A 26698-nucleotide genomic window follows, 5' to 3' on the forward strand; every position below is an offset into this window, starting at 1 on the left:
GAAATGATCATTGGGTTAACATCTTCAAGTGATTAAGTTTTGGAGTCAGCGATGAGTCAAGATGGCTTCTAAAGCTAACTGACACAGAACTCAGAGAAAAACCTCTCCATAGTTGCCTATGTTTGAACAATAGAAGATATTTATAAAATCAGAACCAAACATTTGCTACATTTTAGCAGGTGTATTGCCTCACTGGTGGTACTAAGAAAACCTTATTAACAATTAAGCTAGAGGCCCCTGAAAACATGATCATGATGCAAAAGCAGCTCAAATCTCAGCTGAGTTTTGTCAAACCTCTGAGCCAAAGTCATAGGGTTTAACTAAAGACAAATTAACTGTTCCATCTTGTTGATCGTATATATTATTAGATATAGCATACTGTAAAGGTAGACAAGCCACTCACCTGCCGTAGGTGCTGTGTTTTATGTTTATGTTGCATATGGTGAAATTATTCAAGGCCTCTAATGAAATAAAGCTGCATGCTGCTTCAAAGAGAAAGCTTGAGAGTGGGATGGAACCAAAACAAGATTCTCAATGATGCTAAAAGCCCCAGTGGATCTGCAGAGTTGGGTTACAAATTTGTGTGGGTTTGTTTTAGTAAATGATTTTTTTTTCACCATACATTATGACTTTTCCCATGCAACTGTCTCACTTCACTACAGCTTTAAAAGTTTTTGATTTGGCACTCAGTTTTTTATACTCCCTGCTGCATATTAGCCTTTTTGTTTCTATATGGAGTATTAAGATATGTGACTGTAAGAAAATAGGAATGTTGTATCTGATGTTGGGGCATACATCGCGTGACCTCCAGTAACTCCCGGTTGCCACAAATGTGTTAATCGTGATGAAAAACACAATGCTCCATAAGTATGTCCTGGTATGCTGTAACTGTCCCACCCTTCAATCCAATACACTTAACAGGAATGCATCGTTAGTTGACATTCCGAAATACTCTTCATCTTGTCACATTTTGACAATCATAGAAAGAATTTCTAAGATGCCCATAGACGTCACAAACTCTTAACCAGTGTGACAGCAGCAGTAGCTTTTCTCCAGACGAGTCTCTTGTTTTGAATTATATGAAGGCAGGGTTGATCAGTGGGGAGACAAGAAACTCTGGAACAACTATGTTGGAATTAGTAAAATATTTAGTCTGGGGCTGAGACTTTGGTACATGCTTCACGTTGAAGGTTGATTACTGTAACACTCTGCTCTCCTTAAGAAGAATTTATCTCAGCTGCATGAATGTTGACAAAGGCTTGAAATAAATCTCACATTTCAGAGACTGCCTTGGCTTCCTGTGCATTTTACATGTAATCTTAAGGTTCAGTGACAGTTAAGATTACTTTTAGCCTTAGTTCTACCTATTTATTAAAGTTGTGTTTACCTCCAGACCCCTCAGATCCTCTAGAAAGGATCTTCTGATTGTAGGTTCATTTTCTTATTATGGTTCTTGCTTGTGGAACAGCCTGTCTGAGGACCTGAGATCAGCTGAAGGTGTTGATGGTTGGAAAAGTCAACTCAAAATTCACCTCTGCAGTCTGGCTTTTAGCTGAATTATTCATTTACAAATGAAGTCAAGTCTTATGTTCATTTTATCTGCTAGTTTTGACTTTTTATTGAATTCTAATCAGACTTAATCTTTTGTAAGTATTTTTTCAGTGCTAATTTACTTTAATTTTTAAAGTAATTCCTATCTATCTATCTATCTATCTATCTATCTATCTATCTATCTATCTATCTATCTATCTATCTATCTATCTATCTATCTATCTATCTATCTATCTATCTATCTATCTATCTATCTATCTATCTATCTATCTATCTATCTATCTATCTATCTATCTATCTATCTATCTACCTACCTACCCACTCATTCATTCACTATAAAGAACTTTGTGCTAGACTTTACTTTTGAAAAGTGCTTTCTAAATAAAGTTTGATGGATGGATTTATTGATTCATTTCAAATATAAACTGTGCAGCTGTACAACAAAAAAATGTGGTCTTTAAACTTACAGAAATGATTTACTTACTTCCAGATGTTATCATGTTGGCGGTTGGTGCTGACTTTCGTTTGAAAATCAGCTTCTCAGCTCTCATTTTACTCACCAGTGGCGGCAGTGGCTCAGGAAGTAGGGGTTTGTCCTGTAATCGGAGGGTTGCTGGTTTGAGCCCCCGCTCCGGCTGTCTCAGCTGTTGTGTCCTTGGGCAAGACACTTCACCTGCCTTGCCTACTGATGGTGGTCAGAGGGCTCAGTGGCACCGATGTGATGGCAGTCTCACTTCTCACCCAGGGCAGCTGTGGCTACAATGTTCACCACCATCAGTGTGTCAATGTGAGGATGAATGATTGTAGTGTAAAGCGCTTTGGGGTCCTTGGACTAGATAAAGCGCTATATAAGTGCAAGCCATTTACCACCAGTTTTATCATTGCAGATTTTCAATGAAAGTAATCATTGTCCACCGTGTTTTCCTGTAGGTCATCCTGATCCTGACCAAGTACTACCACGCTGACTCTACCAAGGTGCTGGAGAGCTCCCTGTGGAGGTAGGCCAAACACTCGGACCATCTTTATCCTTGCTGTGTGTCTTTGTCATGTCTCGCCTCGTGCAGGCCTTCCGTCAGCAAGCAGCAGCAGCCTCTTTTTAACACTGAGGTCAACGTGGGTCTTTGTTATCTCTGCGCTGTGCTTGTTGAAGGAGGCGAGGGTGAAACAGAGCTCGGTGATGGACAAAACCTCAGCAGGTAGCTGAAAGTAAAGCGGGACACCAGAAAACGGGACGCTGCGAGGTTAGAGCGGGCATCTGTTTAGGCAGATAGCGTATCAGCATGGCACAGTCAGGATGGCAGACACCGGCAGCGACAGGAGTTAAGTCTGCCTGGCAGAGGTTCCTGTATTTAGTGGGGCTGCCACTCGCCAACACACTTCTCACCTCTCTTGCTGTCCAACAGCAGATACAGTATTTATTCCTTCCACTCCACTTGGCAACAGCTATATCTTGTGCTCCTACATGTAACCTCATGGAGTATTAATGTCCGGTTCATTTCTCATCGGCTCCCGACCTGTTCGTGGAGCCTGCTTTATAACCGAGACCGACCTTGTGGAAAACAGGGGTTGAGCAGACTTAATTACATTCAAATTTCTGAATAAATCTCAGAAAATAGACAAGTGAGGACTCATAAAACTTGTTAGAATTAGTTGTCTAGAAGCCATTCGTACAGAGCAAACCGGGTTTGATGGTTGTGCTTAATTCATGGCATTCACCTCACTGAAGCCTCCATGACTTCAAAGCTTCCGCCTCTCATTAGCTCTGAGTGCCAGTGTCCCTGGAGGACAGATATGAATAATGTACATATTTTTCTCCTTCGCTGTTGATGTTTTAATTGTTGCAGTGTATGAATAATGCTGGAGATTCAATACTGGACAGCTTGCCTTGTAAGTGAAAAGCCAGCAAATGGTGGAGTTTAGTCTAAACTCAACCTAAATTGGCAGAAACAGGAGCTGGCCAGCTGTGCGCTGGCTTCTTTGTCCAAAATGCAGAAGTTATTATGAAATTAGCAATGTTTCTAGAAGGATCAATGTGGTTCTGTCTGTTTAGGTTTAATGCATGAGGCATATTGCAGTTCCTCTGTAGCTGTCAGTTTGGCACGGTGAATGGACAGCCACAGTCCACCGACCTTAAGGCTTTGAAGTCCCAGGACTGTAGGATCAAACAGTAAGATAGGAGAAGATGAATGGGTTTGCAGTCTTGCCCTGTCAGGTGGCGTAAGATCAAGATGTCAGGTTTCACACTGAGAGAAAGTTAACTCAGAGAGAAGAAAAGTTTTCAGGTGGACTGGGTTAACGAACTGAAACCATTGTGACTGAAAATGAAGAGTTGCCTTTTACATGAGTATCATTAACACAAACTGTTCCTTACAGGTGTTGAGGACACAATAGAATACCATTTTTGGGAAGGCCAAAAATCTTTTTCAAGTCATCTTTTTACCAACAGATTATTTTTTTCTTCACTTTTATGTTTTTCTCTGTCTGCATGAGAAAAATGCTGAAATCCCAATGCTGTTCCACCAGGTGATGAGAACATCCACATTAACAAAAATGTCTAATTACAGAGAAAGGACATTCCTAACTTGGCTAAAACTTCTCCCAAAACTTTGTTTTTTTATATACAGCCAACATTTCCCTCTCTTGTATTGACATAGAGTTAAAAATGGGGAGGGAGCACTCGTTACGTGAACGTGTGACTCAGTGGACAATTAAAACAAAAATCAGTCATCTTGTTGTAGCAACATGCCTGAGTTGTGTGCATGTTACAACTGCACCAATAAACACACAAAACGTGTCTGGAATATCCTTTCATAGGTACGTAACCGTACAATATTCAATTCTGTGAGAATTCAGTCAATTTATCAACAAAAATTATCTTCAAAAGTTATTGACACATGATAAATCAGCAGGTAGCTGATTTATATGGTGGGCCATTTATACGGATACGTCTTAATAAAAGTGGTGGTGAGAAACTTGTAAATAACTCATGAAAGAATAAAGTTACGTTAAAACCAAGCACACCATTGTTTTTCTTGTAAAATTCCTAATAAGTTTGATGTGTCACATGAACCTCTTCCCATTGGAAAAAAAACAAAAGTTGGATCCAAAATGGCCGACTTCAAAATGGCCACCATGGTCATCAGCCATCTTGAAAAGTTTCCCCCCTCCCATTCACTAATGTGCCACAAACAGGAAGTTAATATCACCAACCACTCACGTTTTATTAAGGTGTATCCATAGAAATGGCCGACCCTGTACTATTTTCACACTGACACTTTCTGGCTTTGCTTTTTATACAAGAAATGTAAAATATGGCCGTCTTAATCACAGAATTCATGTGATTAACTGCTGCTGCATGTCTAAGTAATGATTTGAATATATAAATAAAGTGCACATATCTTGATTTCCCTGAAGCTTCAGCTCTTTCCAATCTGGATCCTACAACATATTATTGTGTTGTTTTTAATTGTCAAGCCTGTCTTTTTTTACACTAGTACTATTACAATATTTGATAAAGACGGGATGTTATCGGTCCGGATGTTGACAGTCTATCTGTCCAATCCACATTCTCCTAACCTCATCTTCCCTGCTGACTTCTGGCTCTCCTCTGCCTCGTTCTGTTTTCATTCTGTTCATTTCATGGAGCTGACAGGATTAAACCAGTGTGTTGAATTTTAGAAAGATCTTGTGTATAGCTGAAGACCTACATCATTTTAATGACGGCGTGGCTTCGCATTGAAACACGTGTTTGTTGACATTGCTCCCAGTCTGGCAGCCATTTTGGATCCCCCAAGACATACCAAGATTTAGTGGCAGGATAAACTGATGAAATTTGTATTGTCTCTCTCTCAGACAATTTAATTTTGTGTATTTTAGCCCAAATGATCTAATACAAACTAGGGAGATGTATTAACTGTTTAGTTAAAAGTATAATTGAAGACATCAGCTGGAACAAAAACCTATTAAAAACCTGCAGAACACGGGTCTGTGTTCTTCAGTGTCTCCAAAGGTTGAAATAAATCCACCTGGGTCGGACATCTGTAGTCCTGAGTGTTTAAATGTGTCAGGTTTATTTTTCAAATCCTAACCAGATTTATGCAGAGAGTTATGGTTTTTCCTAGGATTTGACATCGAAATGGGCTCTTTTATGATTGCTCTGTGTTAACTCTGCATGTCCGTCTTTCAGTCTGTTATGACTGGGCCAAAGCCCCGTGCTACAATTTAGCTCCAAACAAATCCTCTGACTTGTTTTACGAGAACAATTTTTTGTGAAGCCCGCGGGGAGAGAAAGTGAAGCAACATACCAAAGATATTACCTGATGGTTTATTTTTTTGTCTTTGAAGGGGGGGTATGTGGAAAGAAATATGAACGTTTCCCTATGAGATGATTACTAAAGCAATTTTAACACAAAGAAGGGATAAATCTTCTTAGTAACTGGAAGCATGATTTCTAGCCTTTTCTTGTTTATTGACCAAACACAGTTGGTGAGTTGCCATACCTTCACTTTAAATGACGACATCACTATGCTCTCCACGACAAGGACACCCTCGCCACATATACCCCCCCCCCCCGGCTCCTCTCTCTCTTGGACTGGGTTTCGAGTCTGCGTCAGCTTGGTTCCATGACCTTGTCAGGATCCCAGTCATAGCTAAGGCATGAGACTCGTGTGTCCATTCCTGATTCCGATTGTCAACGATGAAGCCAAGCCTGTGGCCACGGACCCATCTCACTCCATTACATGTAACGGGGAGCCCACTGCATTCTTAATACACCCCTGAAGACTTTGCATTTTGCTTTTACTGCTTTGCTGAGACAAGGCTGTTAGAAAATACAGCCGTCTTTACAACTGTTCCAGCAAAACAGAGAAACCTATGAAGTTAAAAAGTCTGCGCAGAGAGGTAGCTCTTTGTGGCTGGGATTGTCTCCGTCGGTTTAATAAACACGTCTGATCGCGGTAAGGGAAGCAAAAATCCATACAAGGACAGGAGAGTTGAGAAGCCGGCAGGAAGAAACCTGTTTTAACGCTGTCGGAGGAGGGAGGAGCTTCAGAGGAGTTCTGATCCAAGCGTCTCAAAAAAGAACGACGTGACTGTGAACCGACTTCTTGACTTCTTATGGATTATGCCTTAAGAGGCTTCAAGGACCAACAACATTCTGGATGATTTTTTTCCCCTTCACGCTGGTCGTTGCCCTAACTTGTAGTGTAGAGGTGTCTGAAAAAGTGAGCATACACTTAATTTATACTTCAGCTTTTAATTTATTCAAGGATCTTGCTCAGTAAACAATTACCTTCACAGGACAGAAGTATTAGCATAATGCGAATAACTTCTGGTGGGCAACGATATTGTCACATTGTTGCCTAAATTTTAATTTTAACCTCCCTAGACAAAAATAATAATACTTGCAGGACAATATTAAAGAAAATGCACATTAAAAAGGGTTTTGAAGTTGGTGTACTCAGTAAGAGCTGCAAAATAAGTAGGTGTCCTTCATATACCTGTGTTTACGCTGCACTCGACCGTTGGGTGTGAGATTATCCTGTAGAGGCTGTAGAACAGTTCAGTGGGAACAGGTCATCTTTCTTTCATCCATATTTTTCCCTTTGTTTTCTTTGGAATAGGAGCCTCAGCGTGTCACACTGTGCTCAATAATGGATGCTGTAGCAGAGGCGACGTGTGGGTTTCTGATACTCAGGTGCTCTGCTTACTCTTCTATCAGCTTCTTTTATGGGTGGGGGTGGGGGGGGACCTCGCTAACAGCACTGCAAACACTAAAAAGAAATTAAATAGTTATTGCAATTGTTGCATCAGCAAAAGAATAAAGATGAGACCTTTTTTTTAATGAATATCTACCTTCAAGGCTATGCATAACTATTGTCATTATTTCCCCTGGTGGCTTCTTCATCCCCCTGTAATCTCCCCCCAAGAATTCAGAACACATCCACGTTTAAGACAATCTCTCAGGGATAAATTGGTCTTTGCCTTTGGTGTCCTGTTGCACCAGCCATATGTACTAAAAAAAAGAGAACAAAAGTAAGTGGACTGGGACCATGCATCCACAAACATCTTTGACCACTTCACGCTTGACGAAATGGCACTTACAGTTAGTAAAAAACACCAGAGTGTGTTGTGTTGTACTGTACTTGTATTGTTTTACAAATGCCATTCATGCAGACCTTGAGTTTGTTTCTTTTTTTAAATGATTCTTAATGTCATTTACAGGAAACAGCAGAGTTAGACAAGTCTAAAAGACTTTAGAAACCATGTGTGTTTTGTTCACTTATTCATAAATCAGGTAAAACAGAGCATGATAGCATCTCAAAGCATTGCACTTCTTGCCCGGTCACATTTATATCAGATTTATCTTCTCCTTGACTTGGCTCCTCTTTTTTCAAGAATATTGTGTGTGAAGGATCAACAGTATCCGTCAGTAGTAGAATAAAGAAGGCTGAGCGTAAAAGCCACTTTGTGCTTATTTGCATCATACCTACAGGAAGTAGAAACTCTTTCTATCCGGACTTTCACTTTCAGGAGACCAAACTCAATTTTTTGCCTTTAATTCAGATCAATTTTGATAATGATTTCAAGTAACTAAACGAGAGGAGCTTGTAGATAAGGCAGACCCCTGAGGATTTGTTTCTGTATTACGAAACGCTGTGATGACTTCAGGCTGACAGAGCTCGTCTTTAGACTCTGCTGCTCTGCGAGGAGCCATGAAATACTGAGTAAACCAGTTTTGATCCTCATACTGAGAGCAGCAGATGCATGTGTCTTTGTTTTCTATTTATTTATTTATTTTTTATAAATTCTCAATGCAAGTCGCTCATATTTTCTTCTGATATGCAAACCCTTCTGCATCAGGAATATGTTGTCTTTCTGTTTGTAAATTGATGAAAATATATCTTTTTTCTTTTTCAGCTTTGCTAAATACAGGTTACAAATTGAAATTTTTACAAATTTTATTTTCATTCAAGCACAGTTTTACTATCTTTAAAACCTATAAATAAAGACGATGTCGGACAAATCAGAGCTGCTGCTTGACTAAATCATGGACCAGTGATCATGGAGAAAGATCTATTTTATTTTTTTTCAATAAGTGTAGGTTTATTTATGTTGCGCTAATTCACCAGAAACGCTATAATTTTAGCACTATAAAAAAAACAATCAAAAAATACAAATAGACCAAATTCTAATCCTTTTGCGTATAAACCTTACTGTCCAATTATAAATCAATTAGGAATTGTGAGATTGAGATGAAGACCCAATGGCATTCACTCCAATTTACTAAATAAACTAAATCAACAGCTGTATGTTCTGGGTCTTGTTTCATTTTTAAAGCAGAGTTTCAAAGAGCATCGCAAACATTCAACAATATTAAACAGCAATAAAATGGAGGATGAACTAGTTGGAACTAACTCTGTTTCAGATAAATCTGGTAATTTCTCTTTGTGTAGATCTTTAATTAAGATTTTAGGTGTCCTTTTCAATAGTACCTTAAGTTTTGAAACAGATTAAAAGTATTAACCAGTCCACATCTTTTCATTTCCATTATTTGGTTCTTGTTCATCCTCCAGTTCTTGTACTTTCTCTGGTTCTTGTACTTTCTTTGGTCCTTATACATGCTCAAGTTCTTTTACTTTCTCTGGTTCTTGTACTTGCTCCAGTTCTTGTACTTGCTCTGGTCCTTGTACTTTCTCTGGTTCTTGTACTTGCTCTGGTTCTTGTACTTTCTCTGGTTCTTGTACTTGCTCTGGTTCTTTTACATCTTCTGGTTCTTGTACATGCCATTGTAATTCTATCCTCTCTGGTAACCAAATACACTTCAGTTGGTACAAAACCCAGCTGGCCGGGTCGTTACCAGAACACCTTCTGTTGAGGTGAATACTCCTGTTTAACAACTTCATAGACTATCTGTAAAATACTGCACTGAGTCCAAGGCTCTTCTTCCTACATTCAAGTCTCCCAACATCCTTGCACCTCCATGTCTTTCTAATCTTCTGCACATTGTCACGCCGCCACATTCTCTGATATCCAGCTTCTTTATTTCTCTCTCAGTGCCACATGCTCACCTGATCAGAAGCCCCTCGTCTTTGGATCTCTCTCCGCCATCACATTCAATATGTCGATTCTCTCACTACTTTCAAAGCTATATCTTTTTAGGATGGCATATAAAGTTTGATTTTGTATCTTTGACTTTGTATTTTTAGGTTGTGCTGACTGTTAATCTTGCTTTTAGAAAGTTGTTCTTTGTATGCTTTGATTTCATGTTAATTGTTGTTCGATGCCCTTGAAGGTCTTGAAAGATGCCTTTCAAAAAATTGTATTATTGTTATTATTCAGAAGGAGTCATAGGAACCAAGACCTGTGCAATAGATCAATCTTCTTTGTGCTGCACATGTTCAAAGAAGAGCAGACAATGACAACAGTAAAGTAGCTTCTACTTTAGCAATGCTAATAAAGTTTTAATAATGTGGGTGCTGGAAGAGCATTCAACTGCTCGGCCAATCAGCTTACGTTTACAGTAAATATGAACCAATCACATCTCACTACATCAGTTCAATATCCCTAAGACCCGAAACACTTGGTTATAAGGACTGTGAACGGCCACAGCACTGACAGTGTGAAAACAAAGACAAACTATCTCGAAGGGTTATAAAACGTCTGAACTGGCCCCTTGTGGTCTGATGGTGCGTTCCAATAACATCAGAACTTATAACTGGGAAGTCAGAGTGACATAATTTCCCACTTTACCACATTCCAGTTGTCCCGCCAAGTCGGAAACAAGATGGACTCTCGCAGCAAAGCCTTATTTTTCATGCAGTTTCTGAATTTGAAATCTTACTAAATAGATATGCACTCCACTTGAACACGTTTTACTTGCTTTATACACTTTAAAAAGTACGAGTTGTGTGAGTGATTATCTGTGAAAATATTAATAGTAAAAGGAACAGAGTTTACTTGCTAAAGTTGTGAGTTGCAGCCATCTTGAAATCCTATCTGGGGGTAGTTGGAGTAGTTCACTCTTTCTCAGAAGGCGCACTTCAGGGGACGTTCCAGTTGAAATTTACGACTAGGAACTCAGATATTTCCATTTCCCAGTGCTACTGGAATGCACCATGAAAGCACAAGGGGCAAGTGCTCTTCAAAACTCCATGTTGGTCACAGAATATCCCAAATCTGTTTCATTTATGACTTGAAGAAGTCAATGAACTCACGGTACCCATTTGATAGCAGTTACTCCCACACTAATCACACACTCATATGAACAGGGGGCTGGTGTGAGAGGAGAGGGAGTATTTATATTTAATGCTGTCTTCACACATCTTTGGGGGATGGTAGCTCTGGGGGGGGGTTCACTGTTCCATTATAAATGAAGAGACAAAATGACAATCTGGCACTTCTACGTACACTAGATCAACCAAATCCCACATCCACAAACACGGCTACTGATAGTACGCTGCTCGGGTGTTTTACATTTTGACGCCATAACACTGGAGGCCAATGTATATGCAAACACTTTGATGTAGCTTTTTATAATTATGTGCATGTTGCTTTGTTTTTGCATCTCTAGTGTTCTATTCTTTAGGTTGGTACCAATGCTTTTGTACGGGCTTTATCGTTTTCATTTGATGTGTTCATGTGAATGTTATAATGTGTGCATTCCTGCAGGACATCGGTTACATGGGAGGGACAGAAAAAATATGAGAACGGGGCAGGTGGGGAGGGGGACAGATCCACAAGGAGTCTCCAGGGTTTCTTTACGAGAAGCAGCAGGGAGTGTCGCACTTCAGACGGACGGATTAGACGTCCAGCTCTCACACCTCCTCTTCTCTTTGTCTTCCTCTCTATTCTGCACTACCTTTTATGTGTTTTAGTTTTCCTCGGGCAAAATTGTTCAAAGCTGCCTTTAACAAGTCAAGTAATGATGGAGATCATCCATTACCGAAAGTTGAAGCTTTGATGATCCCTGACATAAATGGGTCATAATTGTGGGAAAAAATAACAATGATGCTTCAAACATCTAAGGGCTCAGGGGAAAGAGTTTATGTCTGAAACGTGAATGTAAAAAGCACATAAACATAGACCCATTTATCCGTTCATATGCCTCATACTGTCAGGATTTGGGGTTTTATTTTGTTATTTAGTTATCTTTATGTTTAGCCTTGTCTTAGTTCAGTTCTTGTTCCTTGTCTTTGTTTCTGGTCATCATTCACTTCTCTGTTTATCTCTTGTCTTCCTGCCACGCCCATCTTCACCTGATCCTAGTTGTAATTATTCACCTGTACCCACTTCCCGTAATTACGCTCTGCTTTAAAACCTGGTCATTTCCTCCATTTATTCGCTGGTTCATTGTCGCTTTGGCGCGCTGTCCAGGTCCCACGTCATGACTTGCCTTGTCATGTTTGCTAGGATTTTTTTGATATAGTTTGATTCTGCTGCCCCATTAGCATTTTGTTTTTGCTCTTCAATTTAAAAAATAAATTATTTTATTTGCCTTTGAACAACGATGAGTCTGCGCATTGGGTTCGCTGCTCTTTTCTCTCCCCGACCTGACACAAATGATTCCTTCAGTACATGTTAGAGACCAAATTTATTAATTTAAAAACAGCTTCAATGCCCCAAATTTTATAGTGGTTCATGTGAACTCTATTTCATAAATCTTTACATTGTAACCATATCTGCAATACAGTGTTATTTACATAGAATTCTTTTGATATTTATGAGTGTAGCAACATGTAGCACCTCCAGGGCTTCAGGATGTTTGTCAGCAATTATATAATATTTCTGCCAAAATAACTGTGTAAAGTGAAACTGACAGTGGTGCAAAGATTTAAATAATTCTGTTTTTACAAAATGACACAATGAAAATTATTCTTTTAACTACTGACTCATAAATGTGTGAGCCAGTATGACCACATGGATGTAGGTGTGCAGCAGGGTTTCCCCCAGTGTATTATAAGCCTGATGGGCCGCCAGGCTAAGCTCCGCTTGTTTATTGTAAAAAACATCATTTTTTATACACATTTTTTCCCTGTGCAACTCTAATGAGCCCTGAGGCCGAGCCACCTTCAGCTACCTGGAGTGACCATGTTGTAGGAGCCACAGCAATAAACATGGAACAAGCGAGTTTAACCAAAAATGGTTAGTTGAGCTGAAATTCAGCGGCTGGCTTTACAAGACCGAATATGGTAAGCACGTTTTGTGCTTGGTGAAAATAATATCCTTGTTTAACAGTAAAATGATGCTATTATATTCAGCATTAGATGCTTTGTTTTGTTGTTACATGTAGTGATCCAACATGCAGCCTGTGCCACAAAAAGCACAGTACAGTACAGCATCTGTCTGTTTGTCAGAGTTCTCTGTTGTTATTCATTGGCCTTGACATGAGACTTGTGTTGGTGCCTTGTTTGCGCTTTTATTATTTATGTTAATTTAATTTATTTGTATTGAATTCAAATTAGGTGCAATCAATTAGTGCTTATTGTAATTGTATTTTTCTTTAAAAAAGTATTTCAAAAGTGTGTTTTTGTAAAACTGTAGTTGTGTAAATATTTGACACAAATATCTTACAATATCACATAACAAATAGCCATATTTTCAACTTTAATATGTCTATTTACTAAATCACGGGCGGCCAGCAAACGGCCACCTGTGTGCAGCATCTGTACAGATGTCAGTGAGATTATGAGACACAAACAAATTTGTTAGCATGTTTGTATTGATTCTGAAGTTGCTGTCCAATCAGGGACAACTGTCCATCCAAACGGTAAAATATAAAAAATGGCCGAGAAGAAAAACGTGCAAAGGTAATGATGACCTTTTTTGGAGCTGTGGCTGCTGCCTCTGTGCAGAGGCATGTGTGGATGGAGAGTGGTGGGACTTTGACGTGATGACCTCCGACCTTTCATCTAATCTAAAAGTCAGATGAAATGTGACATGAAGGTTCACACTGCGCTTTGAAAAACATTGGATATGTATTGGATTCAGTACCACATATGGAAAAGACCTGGGTCAGATAGGAAAACATCGGATTTGTCACGTTCACTGTGAAAAAACTAGAATTGGGTTGGATTCGTCTCCAGTGTGAACGTAGCCAAAGAGTTTCCATGTCAGATGACCAAGTGTTCTGAACTAGTTAGTTTTTGGCTAATTCACTGTCGATACTTCCCACTTTGATGCCTCCTTTATCAGTTTGTTTCAGATGTCGGGGTGAATACACACACTGACAAACACACACACACACACACAAATAGTCATTCCACCATTACAAATTTGTTGATGATTATTCCTCCTTGGGGTCCAGATCACATTTCCCCAAACAAAACTAGAAGAGAGAGTCACAAAGTAGAACCAAATGCTTTTGGGCCTAATCAGATCAGCTTTTTTTTTTTTTCTCCTTCTCCTCTTCCTCTTCAGCTCGTCTTCTCCTCACTTCCACAGTGTACATTTTAGATTCATTCCCTTCATTTTCTTTCCTTTTCTCTCTCTCTGTTCTCTCACTGGTTCGTTCTCCTTCAGTCCAGATGGTCTGGGGTGATGTAAATACTTAACCAAGGCGAGAGCATAGCTTCTCTTTCATCCCTGCACCCCACACCTCCACCACTTCACCATGCATATTTCACAGCCTGAACGTGGAGGGACCCTAGAGAGAAAACAAGAGAGAGGGATGGTACCCGTGAGAGCACTGAAGATGGCAGCGGGTCTGCTCTCTCAATGCAAGTGGCTGCAAAACCAAAAAAAAAAAAAAACACTCAAGTGTCGTAGAGGAGAGTTGAGTGGAACCATTTCGTTTAAAGGACCTGAACATACAAACCAAAATCCTCAGCCTTTAGTGCAGAAAGAATGAAACATGTTTCCTGAGCAAACCTGCTGAGGAAAGTTCACAGTCTGCTGTAGTGGTGGATTGTTGTGTTTATGTAGACCTGAAGTCCTGGTCTCCTCACCTTGCCTCTTTGTGTCTTTTTCTTACTTTTTGAGCAACTCCCATAAAAAGAGGGAAGCCTGGATTCTGTAGGGTGGCAGTTCTGTTCCGTTCAAATCTTTTTGGATGAGTTAAACTTCACCTTCTCCTTTACTCAGGATGTAGGCACTGCAGTGTTAGTTGCTTGTCAAATATTACCTTTATATAAATAAAGGTCCCAGCTCCACTCTACTCTGCTTACTTTGCGCGCGTTTCCATGGGCATTTTTTCGAGGTCAGCCCTGCTTCTCTGGTTCCTGCTTCAGAGCAGGGCCAGCCCTGCTTCGTTGGTGGCGCAAGCTTAGCTCCTGTTCACTCATTGGTCGTGAGTGTGAGCAGATGCAAGCATAAAGAGCTAACGGTAGGAATATAAACAACAGCGTTAGCTTACCCTGCAACGTCTATGCCGTCTGTCCCCCAGCTGAAGGCGCTGTAAAGCCTGAAATCTCCGGCGGATAACAGCTGTCCTACTCCGTGCAACAATCACGGCATCCAGAGCATTTCTTCCACTGCGCCTCTCTTCCTGAAGTCTCAGGAGAATCCCCATAAGTTTAAAAAACAGCACCAACACAGGGCCAAAGTTGTCCATAGCGCTTTCGTTGTTTACACAACTTGCGCCAAGTTTTCGTAGCGCCCCCCCACGGCCCGCAACACGAGGAGGCATTCCTCTGCTACAGACCAAGCTGGCCGGTGGAGACGCGATGCATTCTTTATAGAGCCGAGCAAAGTAGAGCGGAGTAGAGCGGGACTTCTGAAGAAGAGCCGGTGTAAAAGGGGCATATGAGAGCCCAGTTTCACCAGAAAACATGGAGATTGAAAGTTTGTCTGTATCTCTGAAACAAAAAAATGTGTCACAGTTCAAAAACATAAAACTAGGAGGTCATTTTGTAGAGTTCAGTGCCTGTGTCATATGAAGGGAATTTTATTTTGATTCATGAATATTAAAGTTGGTAGACCATAATCGCTTACACATATATATATATATATATATATATATATATATATATATATATATATATATCTGTATATATATATAATATAATATGTGTAATAAAGGATTAAAAAAAGCTTTATAGGTAGTTTTTTGTGAGTTTGTAAACAGTTCATAAAGTAATAATAGGAATTTATAAAACATACTACACTATTTGGCAAAATCAAGTTCTGTACTTTCATTCATTCAGGTAAATGTATTTCTGCTAGTTTCTCGGCTTGCCTTTAAAAAAAAATAACTTTATATTCAGAAACAAACTTTATATGTACAAATACTCATGGTGCTTACATGCAGGTCACTTAGTGACAAATGTCTTATATTTAAAATCAAATTAGGTAAGACAGGTAAACACAAAGTACAGATAAATGTTGCTAAGAAACGAGTCAGCAACTGCCTGTTAGCTAATTAAGGGCATTCATAGTTAATACTTAGCCATTTATAAGGATACCCTTATTGTAAAATGGTATCTGATCCATTATTTGATAAATAGATAAACTCCTAATTCTATCCATTGTCAGATGTTAGAAAAATGAATTGCAAACCTAAGGTAATTTAAGAATGTTTAAGAGTGGTTTAACAAAAAAAAAGGTGTAAGATGAGTTTTGACCATTGATTTTTTTGTGCTTTTTTTGGTCAATCAAACGCTGCGCTCTGAATCTGTCTCATTATCATGTAGCAGCACAAGACGATCTGTCAAAATAATGGATTCTGTCAAACAATCCATAATTACAGAGCTATTGGTCCGTTCCCATTGTACTCAGAAGATAGAATTTCCAAGTTGCAAATTGCAAAACATAAACTGTAATTAGGACTCAGACTTGGAAAGTTAAAGATTCTTGACCAACACCAACCTTAAAATCATATTGTGCACGAAAAGCTACAGTAATAAACGAGAAAAACGCGCTGGTGTCAGCGTGTGTTGCTAAGAATTTGCCTAGTTTTATACAGTTTTCAAACCTTCTGGTTTTCTGAGTTGCTACTGAAATATGTTTAAGTTGGCTGTGAGGTCAGATCCAGGTAAATGGAACGCACCAATATGTTGTGTCTCAGAATGAAAATGATTACAGTTTCTGAGCCTTTTATCTTGAAAATGCAATGTTTTTGACCAACACTGATACCTTCATGAGATGTGCTGAACAGAATAAACCTTTTTTAACCAGAAAATAGATAGATCAATAGATTTTATTACAGACTCAGAGTCCAATTTACATAGAAAAGATAGCAAATACAATAAAAGAATAAAAATACAATAGGTACCTAACCATTCAGGAGGCAATCATTACAATATCTCCAAAGCACAGATGAGTATTTCACTGCACTATATTTAACGTTAGTCAACAGTAGAATAATTCTATTATTAGATTAATTTAAATGACAAATAAATTTAAACATAAACTTTCTTCGAACAGCCATCAAAGTGCTGACACAAGCAGATACAAACAGTTCACTGGCACTGGTCCATCTGGGCTTTTTTTAACAAGAGTCCTAATGCATCATTATAAGCCACCTTCAATCTATGAAGACTGGCTTTTTTAAATTGCACCAAAAATGTGCCGTACACAGTGATGTACAATATGATCTGAACAAGTTCAGTTTCACTCCATCAGAACAGAATCCAAATTTACGAACGAGGATATTTGCCTGAGCATATATCATTCCAACCTGACGGTAAATGTCCTCATCATCAGACAGACGGTCTGTCAACACATGACCAAGATATTTTACTTCATTTGAGACATTCAATAAAATCCCAGACAGCTAATATAGTCTTGGGATAATGTTGTTACAGATTGATGTGGTGGGTTGTGGCAGCTCGGTGGTATTGTAATCCTGAAGCTGAAGGTTTTGAGTCCAGGTTCTGTCAGGAAGGACGTCAGGCTTAAAACTATTGCCAAATCTTTCATGAGCGTTCCCTCACTGTGCCAACCCCTGCAAAAGGTAGCAGCTGACAGAAAAAACAACAACTATGTTTGATGTACAACCATTGATGTTTCCCAAATGATGAAATGTCTGATTTAACAGTTTGGGAAGGTTTATTCCCATGTGTAGGTGGTGTGTTTCCTGCTGTTTTTGTTCACTCGCTTGCAAAACATCTCCTCAAAATGTGATATCTTAGAACATTTATTGTGTGATTTTTCTTCTTTTTTTTTTTTTACTTATTTGGTGACCTCAGCTACCTTACTGTGTGTAGAGATTGTGCACCAAAACTCAGCTAACTCAACTTTACATAATGTACATAATGTCTTTTTAAGTTTTGATATTACTGCTAGCAAGTAAAGACTGACAAAAAAAAACAATCAGCTAGCAAAGTAAAACAGTTACTAAGACAGTTATAGTCACTAGATTTGGTGACTAAAGGCTCCAGTATACTCCATAAGAAGTCACAAAGTCAGTTCACGGTCACGTGATTGCGAGATGTTTGTTTTCGCACACACCTTTCATCGTCCACGAGACACTCGGATCTAAACTCCCAGGAAGCTCCTCGCTCCTCCTGCCGCATTAAAACAGGTTTCTTACTGCTAGTTTCTCAACTCTGCTGTCCTTGGACAGATTTTTACGCACTGTTCGGCAAATATGATGGGGAACTATAATGAGTGATTGAAGGGAACGTCTCCCAAGGCTCTTCCTCCCGGCCACCACAGCCACGAAGAGCCACCTGTGTCCCTGTCATCTTTTTAAGTTCATAGATTGATAGATTTTAGAAGTTTAGCTGGAACAGTTGTACAGACGGCTGTATTTTTTAAACAGCCTCCAGCTGCTTCTCAGGGGAGCAGTAGAAGCAAAATGACTCCATTAAAGTTCGCCGCCTTTTCCCCATAAACAAATTCGGACCAATCATACGATACGTCGCGCAAAAACCTGTAGCCCGGGCCTTGTGTCATGAAGTGGCAATTTTCGTCACACAACCACCTGAATGAGAGCTGACTTTGTGACCTCTCATGGTGTATGCAGCCGTAAGAAGCTAAATGTCGAATCATTTATTTGAAACTAGAATTGTCAGCTTAGACACAAATTAACACAAATTTAGTCAGAAATCATTTTGATCTTACTAGTATGCTAGCAAGCATTTTGATACTAAGAACTTTAAACAGGCAGGATCATTTAGTGTTGACCCTTTTCTTTGAAAAGCATCATTTGATTATTTTTATCATCAAATGTAATTTATTGTAAATCCCACAATTAGAGTTGAAGAAAACATATTTTACAGTGCTTATAGGAAGAGCAGGAAACTCAACCTCCTATCAGGCTGAATTCCAAATCAACAGGAAGATAAGACGACTGTAGAGTCATTGTCATGTGGAGCGTCTGTGAGTCCCTGGGTTATAAGGAGTGTGGCATTCCATGAATGTTTTTTACGTATTTATGAAGGTTTTTGGCGCGCATCGACAGTGTCTGCGGGAGGCAGATTGTGAGACTGATCGGGGCCATGAGCTCAGTCATCTGGAAGAGGATTCTCATTTCCTGAAACATTCTTCCTATGAGGAGCAACACAAGCCCACAACAACAACAACAGCCCACAGCCGGAAGAGAGGAAGTGAGCGATGGAGCTCCTTCTGGAGTTACTACTGTCTAAACTGTGAAAGGAAATCCACAGGAAACAATAACTGGCACTTCTTAGCCCAAAAGGCTGGCCGACTAGCAGCCTCTTCTTTTATTTTTCCTTGCACACTTGAGTCTTTTCCTCTTTCTTCCTTTAATCTTTCTTCCAATTTCAGAGTCTTGTTAGAAGCTGGTGTTGTGAAGAACACTCTGACTTTTAGACCACACACAGGAAAGCACTGCTGTGGGGATACTGGTAGAAGTTTTGGTGTTTTATTTGCCAGGGATTGGATTTCCTCAGTAAGCTGAATAGACGTTGCTTTTTCTCTCTCTCTCCCTTTTTTTTTTTTTTTACCTGAGAGCTATAAACTTTGTAGATTTAATATAATGTAAAAGTGTTACACATGGAGGAATACAATATACCGCAGAGGTTTTCTTTAGAGTTCAAATGTTGAATTATTGCTGCCAACATCTGGCTTTTATAGATTATTGTTTGGTTGATGATAATGAGCACTAAGGTTAATGTCCCACTTTCTAATACAGTTATCTTGTCAGTACTTAGCTACCAATCCTATTTGAGCCGGTAAAATTTTCTAAAGTACTTTTGTAAGCTTTCTGCTTAAAATATTAACATCCATCAGGATCTGCCAACCATGTAGTGTGTGATGTCTTTGTCTAACAAGTTTTTTTTTTTCCTTTCTTTAGATTTTCAGTTTATCTGTAGTGTCTTTTTAGGTTGCCTAATGTCTAATTTGGTCCTAATTAAGGTTTTGGGGTTGTAAATGATTGGAGTACTTTTAAATTTCACATTTTAAATGTTCAGCAGACCAACCCACTTTTATGTATTTTGTGATTTTATTCCCTCCACCGAGGAGGTTCTGTTTTTTGGTACCATCTGTCTGTCTGACTGTGTACAAGACTCCTCAGGAGGTAACGAATGGTTTTTCAGGAAATTTTCAGGAAATGTAAAACATAGTACAGGGAACAAGTGATTAGAGCATAGTGATGATCCGGATCACCATCTGGGTTCTGGAATCTTTTTAAAGAATTCCAAGCGGACAGTGTCCCTTTGACCTTGGTGGAGATTTGTGCTCTTGGAGTTCTTCTAGTTTTGTTTGTTTTTGCTTAAGTCTTACTTTTTATGAGTGAATTCCAGTCGGTTGATGGTTTAAGTTTCAAATGAGATGGCTTGACTTTTTCTGGGACCAGTGACCAAAACAGTTCCAATTTTGCCAGCATTGAGTTTTAATCTTTAAATATTTTGTAGCGAGGTTGTACCAACCCTCACCTTTGCTGTTAAACCAACCTATTTTTTTTTAACAAGTCAAACACACAAAGTAAGATGTGAATAAATATTCTCATTACGTCACCTTTCCGTTTTCCTTATAGAGTTTTTGGATTATGTTGTGTGACGTGTCAGACAGTAAATGTTAACATTTACTTTTGCCTTAAATGACGGTTAACAAGCTAACTAACATTAACGAGCCTCAGCTGCTGTTTACATTTCTGAGCTGATGTCAGGACGTGATTTTAGTCGTTTCCTCTTTGCTACACCTGCCACAGTGAAACAGAAAAGTATTAAATGCTCGAGTGGCGCCAAATATCTACATATCAAAACCTATAATTATTTGAATTTTGGTGCCTCTTTAAGGTATTAAAGAAACTGGTTTGTGTATCATCCAGTTAATTAACTAAATGGTTAGTTATTAGGAAAGAATAGTTATTGCATTTCAATTTGAATAATTCATTTTAATTAAATTAGATATATATTCATAAGGGTAACTTTAAGCTGTACTTCATTGTTAGATTGTTGTAGAGTCAGTTTCTGTCTTCTGTTTTCAGAAGAAAAGCAGATGGAAGACAAATAAGTTTATTATTAGAAGCCCAGACACACCAAACCGATTCAGGTGAAAGATCACAACCTAAACCTGACTTTTTGGAGTCTGATCACAACTATTCTTAATGTATACGAAACAAAATAGCTATTATTCTATTGTATCAGGTGAACAAAATAATGAATTCAACTGAATAGTGATTTATCTTGTCTGTCTGACCATTTTCAGGCGAATAACTGACAATTATTTTATTATATTTATTCTGAAATGATTTTGTGGTCTGTGTCCGAGGAACAGACTGACTTTAAATCTGATTTGTTAACAGGAACTCCCTCTTCTTTGTATTGGTGTTCTTGTGTGGATAGAGCTCATTGTGGAGCTCCAAAAATACTGTGCAACATTTGAGAACAGAGATGATTGTGTTTTATGTGAACTAATGGACTGAATGTCCTTTATTTTATTCTTTATTTACTGCAGAGATGGCAGAGATTATGTTAAAACAAGGAAACTGTTAAAGTAAGACTTCAGCGAAGAGAACATGTCTGTATTGGACAGGATTGTGTTTACGTGAAGAAGAAGAAGATGACACTGATGGATGGATGGATGGATGGATGGATGGATGGATGGATGGATGGATGGATGGATGGAGGGATGGATGGATGATGGATGGATGATGGATGGATGATGGATGGATGGATGGATGGATGGATGGATGGATGATGGATGGATGGATGATGGATGGATGATGGATGGATGATGGATGGATGGATGGATAGATGGATGATGGATGGATGGATGGATGGATGGATGGATGGATGGATGGATGGAGGGAGGGATGGATGGACGGACGGACGCATTAGTAGTCACAAAAAAACCCAAAAAACATAAATATTCTAAAACAATCCAAGCAGAAACTAAAATGTTCAAATATGCCAGGCAACGTGTTTACTTGAAAATAAAAGATACAAAAGAACACGACAAACAACTTGAGGAAAAGAAACAAAATGAAAATAATATTTCAACACAATAGTTGCAGACAATATGGACACAATGAATACAGGAGCTCAACAAAAAGCTCTGTGAGTAAAAATAAAACATGAAAAAGGGAACAAGAAGGATAAAAGTGCATATTCCTTTGTGCTATAATCTAATGTCTGCCGTTTTGTTCCATTGTGTTCCGATGAGGGGTGAAAAGACTAGGAGAATAACCAACAAAAAGGTAAAAACTAAAAATTGAGGTTCGGACAAGCTTGTGAAATGCTAATTGCGCTTTAATAGAAAAAAAAAAACCTGTCATATTTAAACAAAAAATAAGGCCTAGGTGCTAAAATGCTAAATTGTCTCCTTTCTGTCCTATTTTATGTTTTCATCACTCATTCATTCCATAAGGTAAGTATACATACAGATTTACCTCAAACTAAAAATCTGTGTGTTCCATGTCACTGCAAAGCAAAAATATGTTAGTTTCAGCAATGAAAGCACCTGCTTCTGTTAGTTGGTAGTTGGATGGAAGCGTGCACACGTTTAAATATAAGAACACAAAGCAAACAGGTGATCAGAAACTGGTCCTGTGTCCTTGTTGGAAGCAGAACCATTCAGACAGATGTTCATGTGTTTGTGTGTGGGTTTATGATGGTGGCCGGTTGTTTAATTCTAATGAAAGCAGGTGATGTGTGTGCATGAATCAAAGTCAAAGATAAGCAGCTTCCACTGGATAACCACTTTAAATTTTAGAATAGAAACACATTACAGTAAAAATACAGTGGATGTTGATGGTTTATTGAAGAGGGAGGATTTAGGTTGTTCTGTAGACTGCTATACAGTATATTAAAGAAATTGACCTCTCATTCATGCTGTGCTAACCTTGAATGGGTTGAAATTTTGACAATTCAGTGCAATTCAGTTTATTTATATAACACCAAGTCACAACGAAAGTCGTCTCAGGGCACTGTACAAAAACATTTACATAAATAATTAAAGCTAATTAGTAAAACTTATCTAAGGATGCTAACAGATTGTGTTGAATCTTCACTTCATCGTAGTCTCCCATCCTGAGCAGCACATTGGCAACAGTGGGAAGGAAAAACTCCTTTTTAACAGGAAGAAACCTCCAACAGAACCAGAACCAGAACCAGAACTAGGATGAGTGGCCATCTTCTTCAACCAGCTGCGGTTTGAGAGGACAGGAAAGAGACACACAAACACAGAATGACTGGTCCAGGTGGAGTTTCTACTGGAAGGAAGATAAAGAAAATCATGTTAATGATAGAAATTATTACAATAGAGCAAGTAAAACAGCAGCTGAGTGAGGAAATGTGGTCAGTTTGTCCTCCAGCAGTCTGAGCCTATAGCAGCAGAACTAAAGGATAGATCAGGAAACCCAAGCCAACCCTAACTATAGGATTTATCAAAAAGGAAAGTGTTAAGCCTTGTTGTAAAAGTAGACAGAGTGTCAGCCTCACGGACAGAAACTAGAAGTTGGTTCCACAAGAGAGGAGCCTGAGAACTGAAAGCTCTGCCTCCTGTTCTACTTTGAGAAACTCTAGGAGCCACAAGTAAACCTGCAGTCTGAGAGCAAAGTGCTCTGTTAGGAAAATATGGAACAATAGGTTGTTGAGAGCTTTGTTTGTTAGGAGTAAGATTTTAAATTCTATTCTGAATTTGACCGGGAGCCAATGGAGAGAAGCTAAAACTGGAGAAATATGATCTCTCCTTTAAAGAGATACCCAGATAATAAAGAATTACACTTTTCATAGTCGCTGAATAGTTTTGTTGCGATTTTCTCTGTTGTTGAGATGCTCTCCTGCACAGCTCTGTCGAATGGTATCTGAATGCAGCTTACGCACTAGAAGATCATGCCTCGCTGACACGCTGCTACTGCCACATCTGTGTTAGGCTGTTTCCATAACCTTGTCATGGCCTAGGCATGAAGCCAGTTTGGCCAGCGCTGCTTCAGATCCTTCACTCTACTTTGCACAAGCCACATGTCATGAATACACTGCCACCATGCTCCACCCTGGAGCCCAAGACACTGCCACCACAGTAATATACCATCATAACCTTGCTTCATGAATTTATCACACGCAGTGACAGGTAATGGTGAACCCATTGAGTTTCCTTATATACTGCTGAAGACCTCATCAAGGCCCTGCAAAGACCATTCTTTGTTCTGGCTAATCTTTGATGTCTTAGTGAGATCATCTTTAGGTGTCATGAGGTCCTTAACTCTAGATGGTAAAATGTTAGATCTAGGTGGTTAGGATTTGTAAAAACAACTGGATTAAAGATTTTACTCATACACTGAAATGTCAGTGATGTTCAATGAGACAATGTCCTATAGAGACAAGCAACTTAATGGAATCTAACATAATATTACAGCGAAAACATGAAGTAAATGTGACCTGTGCTCACAAAAGGAGTCTGAATGAGCACAGACGACAGTACAGAAAAAAGTGAAAATGTTTTGGGTTTTTTTTGTAATTGAGATTTGTGTAAAAAATAGTCCATAAAGACAACATCTAGTACCTTTAAATTAAAGTTTTCTAACAGGTATGTCTTCAGAAATGTTCCTTTTATTTTCCTTTGAAATAGCTCATTTTTCTCTGCCGGCTGCTGTACCATTGGGACATCACTTTGTGTAATGTTTGGTGCAATTGTGAAGCTTAGGTGCAGAAAATAATTTGAAAATAATAACTCAGTATTGAAAGAAAAATCCTCATTGTGACTCATTTTGCCAGCATGGGTCACAAAATTAAAAAAAAAAAAAAAAAAAGAACAAGAAACTTCCTGTTTGTACAAATGAACACCAAATGTTGTTCATCTAAACACTAAACCCGTTTCTGTACCCTTAATAATGTAGATTTTACAATGTAATCTTAACTGTTGTCATGGTAACACCTGACTAAGCCCCTTTTTTAATGGCTAACCTTCTTTACATGTTCAATGCTTTACCATAACATCGATATCAAGAGATAGGGGTGTCCTAATTTTTTTGGGACATGCGGGGAGGAGGAAGCAGTACAGCTATCTGAGCCTTCAAACAGATTTTTCTGTGGCACACTTTAACAAATGGACTACAAGCTGAGGTCGCAATGAAACTCACAAATGGATTTTCTCTGGTCAAACTCTTTGCTGTTATCTTTTGTACTGTCTGGTTCGTTGTATTCTAAGTATGTTTGGTGACACTGTCACACTTTAAAACAAGGCATAAAAGCACATCACAGCAAGCCAAATGAGCAGTTATGTAGCTTATTGGAATAAGTTGTTTCCATACATTGCATTTGAAACAATGGATGATGTATTGAGTTCCTGAATGGATGTCAAAATGTCTAGTGGAATAATTTAATAACTACTCCTCGTGACTTTGAATTAAAGGCCAGGAGGACACTTGAAATGTAGGGTCAGGCATAAGTTTTAACGTCAGGAAACAAAATCTGACCAACATGTGTTGGAACAGAGCTGCTACAACACTGTATTACTCTAAATATTCATTTTTACATCCGTTAGCACCTAATAAAATCACTAAATGCGTGTTGAAACATATAGATGTAGTATTTGCATTGATGAATGTTTTTGCTTCAAGACTGGCATGTGCCAACAACTTTTTCTGAAGATGTAGGCAAATTATTACACATTTTCCAGTGAGACTGAGCCGGAATAAGAGGTGTAATTCTGTTACCAACCAGACACACACACACACACACACACACACACACACACACACACACACACACACACACACACACACACACACACACACACACACACACACACACACACAGTCAGTGCGTGAAAACTCGGCAGCCTCCATCATACCATCATTAGTAATAGTTTAGTGGTCACACAGAGCTCTTCATAAAGTTTATTTATGATATGTCTGTCACTAGAACAATGAGCCTTTGAATAACACGGCCTGCATAATTACCATAAAACAATGGCCATTATCAAGTTAATGATGTCGTTAGAATATGCTCTGGGACCATCATATGAGCTTATGAGGTGAAGCTGCAGGCCTTACACAGTTTTCTGTTTGGAGTAGTTTCCAAGTTTTTTATTAGTTGTTTATGAAGAAACTTTTTTCGAACGTTTGCTACACGGCTGAGGTCAGATGAGGTGATTGAGAGTGCTGAGGTGAACAAAAGCTTGAAATGCACTCAGACAAAAGAAGCTTTCTTTAGAATTACTTCTGCTACATGTGGAAAGTAGAGTTTTAAATAAGAAATAAAGCTGTGTTAATATTAGTCATAGCTGCAAAGTAGATGATTATACAATGCACAGAAAAATAGCTCTGCCTCTTGAGACGCATTGATGGAGGTGGTTTCTCACTGGGAGACTAGTTGGAGAAATAAAATTGCAAGAAAAAGTCATTTTTCTCTTGGAATCCTACTGATTGACACATTTGTGCAAACTCTCAGAGATGTTTGCGCCACAATTTACCAGGAGTTTTGGTACATATAAAAAAAAAATAACAATAAAAAATACAGCTCTAGCACTCTAATACTGCAGAAACTAAAATGAGACGGCTTTGAGACTGGTTTCAGCTGATTCTGTGACTGAGAGGAAAAAAATAGTCTTGCAAATTCTTTGAACATGTTCAGAATTCCAGTGGTGTGAGAGAGTGGGAGGTGCCCTGGAGGAATGCTTCGAGACGTTTTGAAAACCACTTTGTGAAAAACGTCTGCAATTTGACGCCAACAGTCATGGCCCAGTGAGATAACACCTTTATCTAGCTGATAAACACAAATTGTGTAGCAATTATAAAGCAGTTGAAAAGATCTGAAATTCAACCCCAAAAGTTAAACATAATGATTTTTGGACATAT

At 38.8% G+C, this 26698-nt stretch overlaps 1 protein-coding gene across 3 annotated transcripts in view; it reads left to right on the forward strand.

The window, feature by feature from the left end:
- The window catches only part of sorcs2 (sortilin-related VPS10 domain containing receptor 2), a 421817-nt gene that overhangs the window by 109840 nt on the left and 285279 nt on the right, over positions 1–26698 (forward strand). For all 3 annotated transcript variants that reach the window (XM_025007208.2, XM_017422061.3, XM_025007210.2), the window contains exon 2: positions 2482–2549. In XM_025007208.2, coding sequence (XP_024862976.1) covers positions 2482–2549 — 68 coding nt within the window. The remainder of the gene's footprint in view (positions 1–2481; positions 2550–26698) is intronic.

The sequence above is a fragment of the Kryptolebias marmoratus genome, linkage group LG7, assembly GCF_001649575.2.
Source record: "Kryptolebias marmoratus isolate JLee-2015 linkage group LG7, ASM164957v2, whole genome shotgun sequence".
Lineage (NCBI taxonomy): Eukaryota > Metazoa > Chordata > Actinopteri > Cyprinodontiformes > Rivulidae > Kryptolebias > Kryptolebias marmoratus.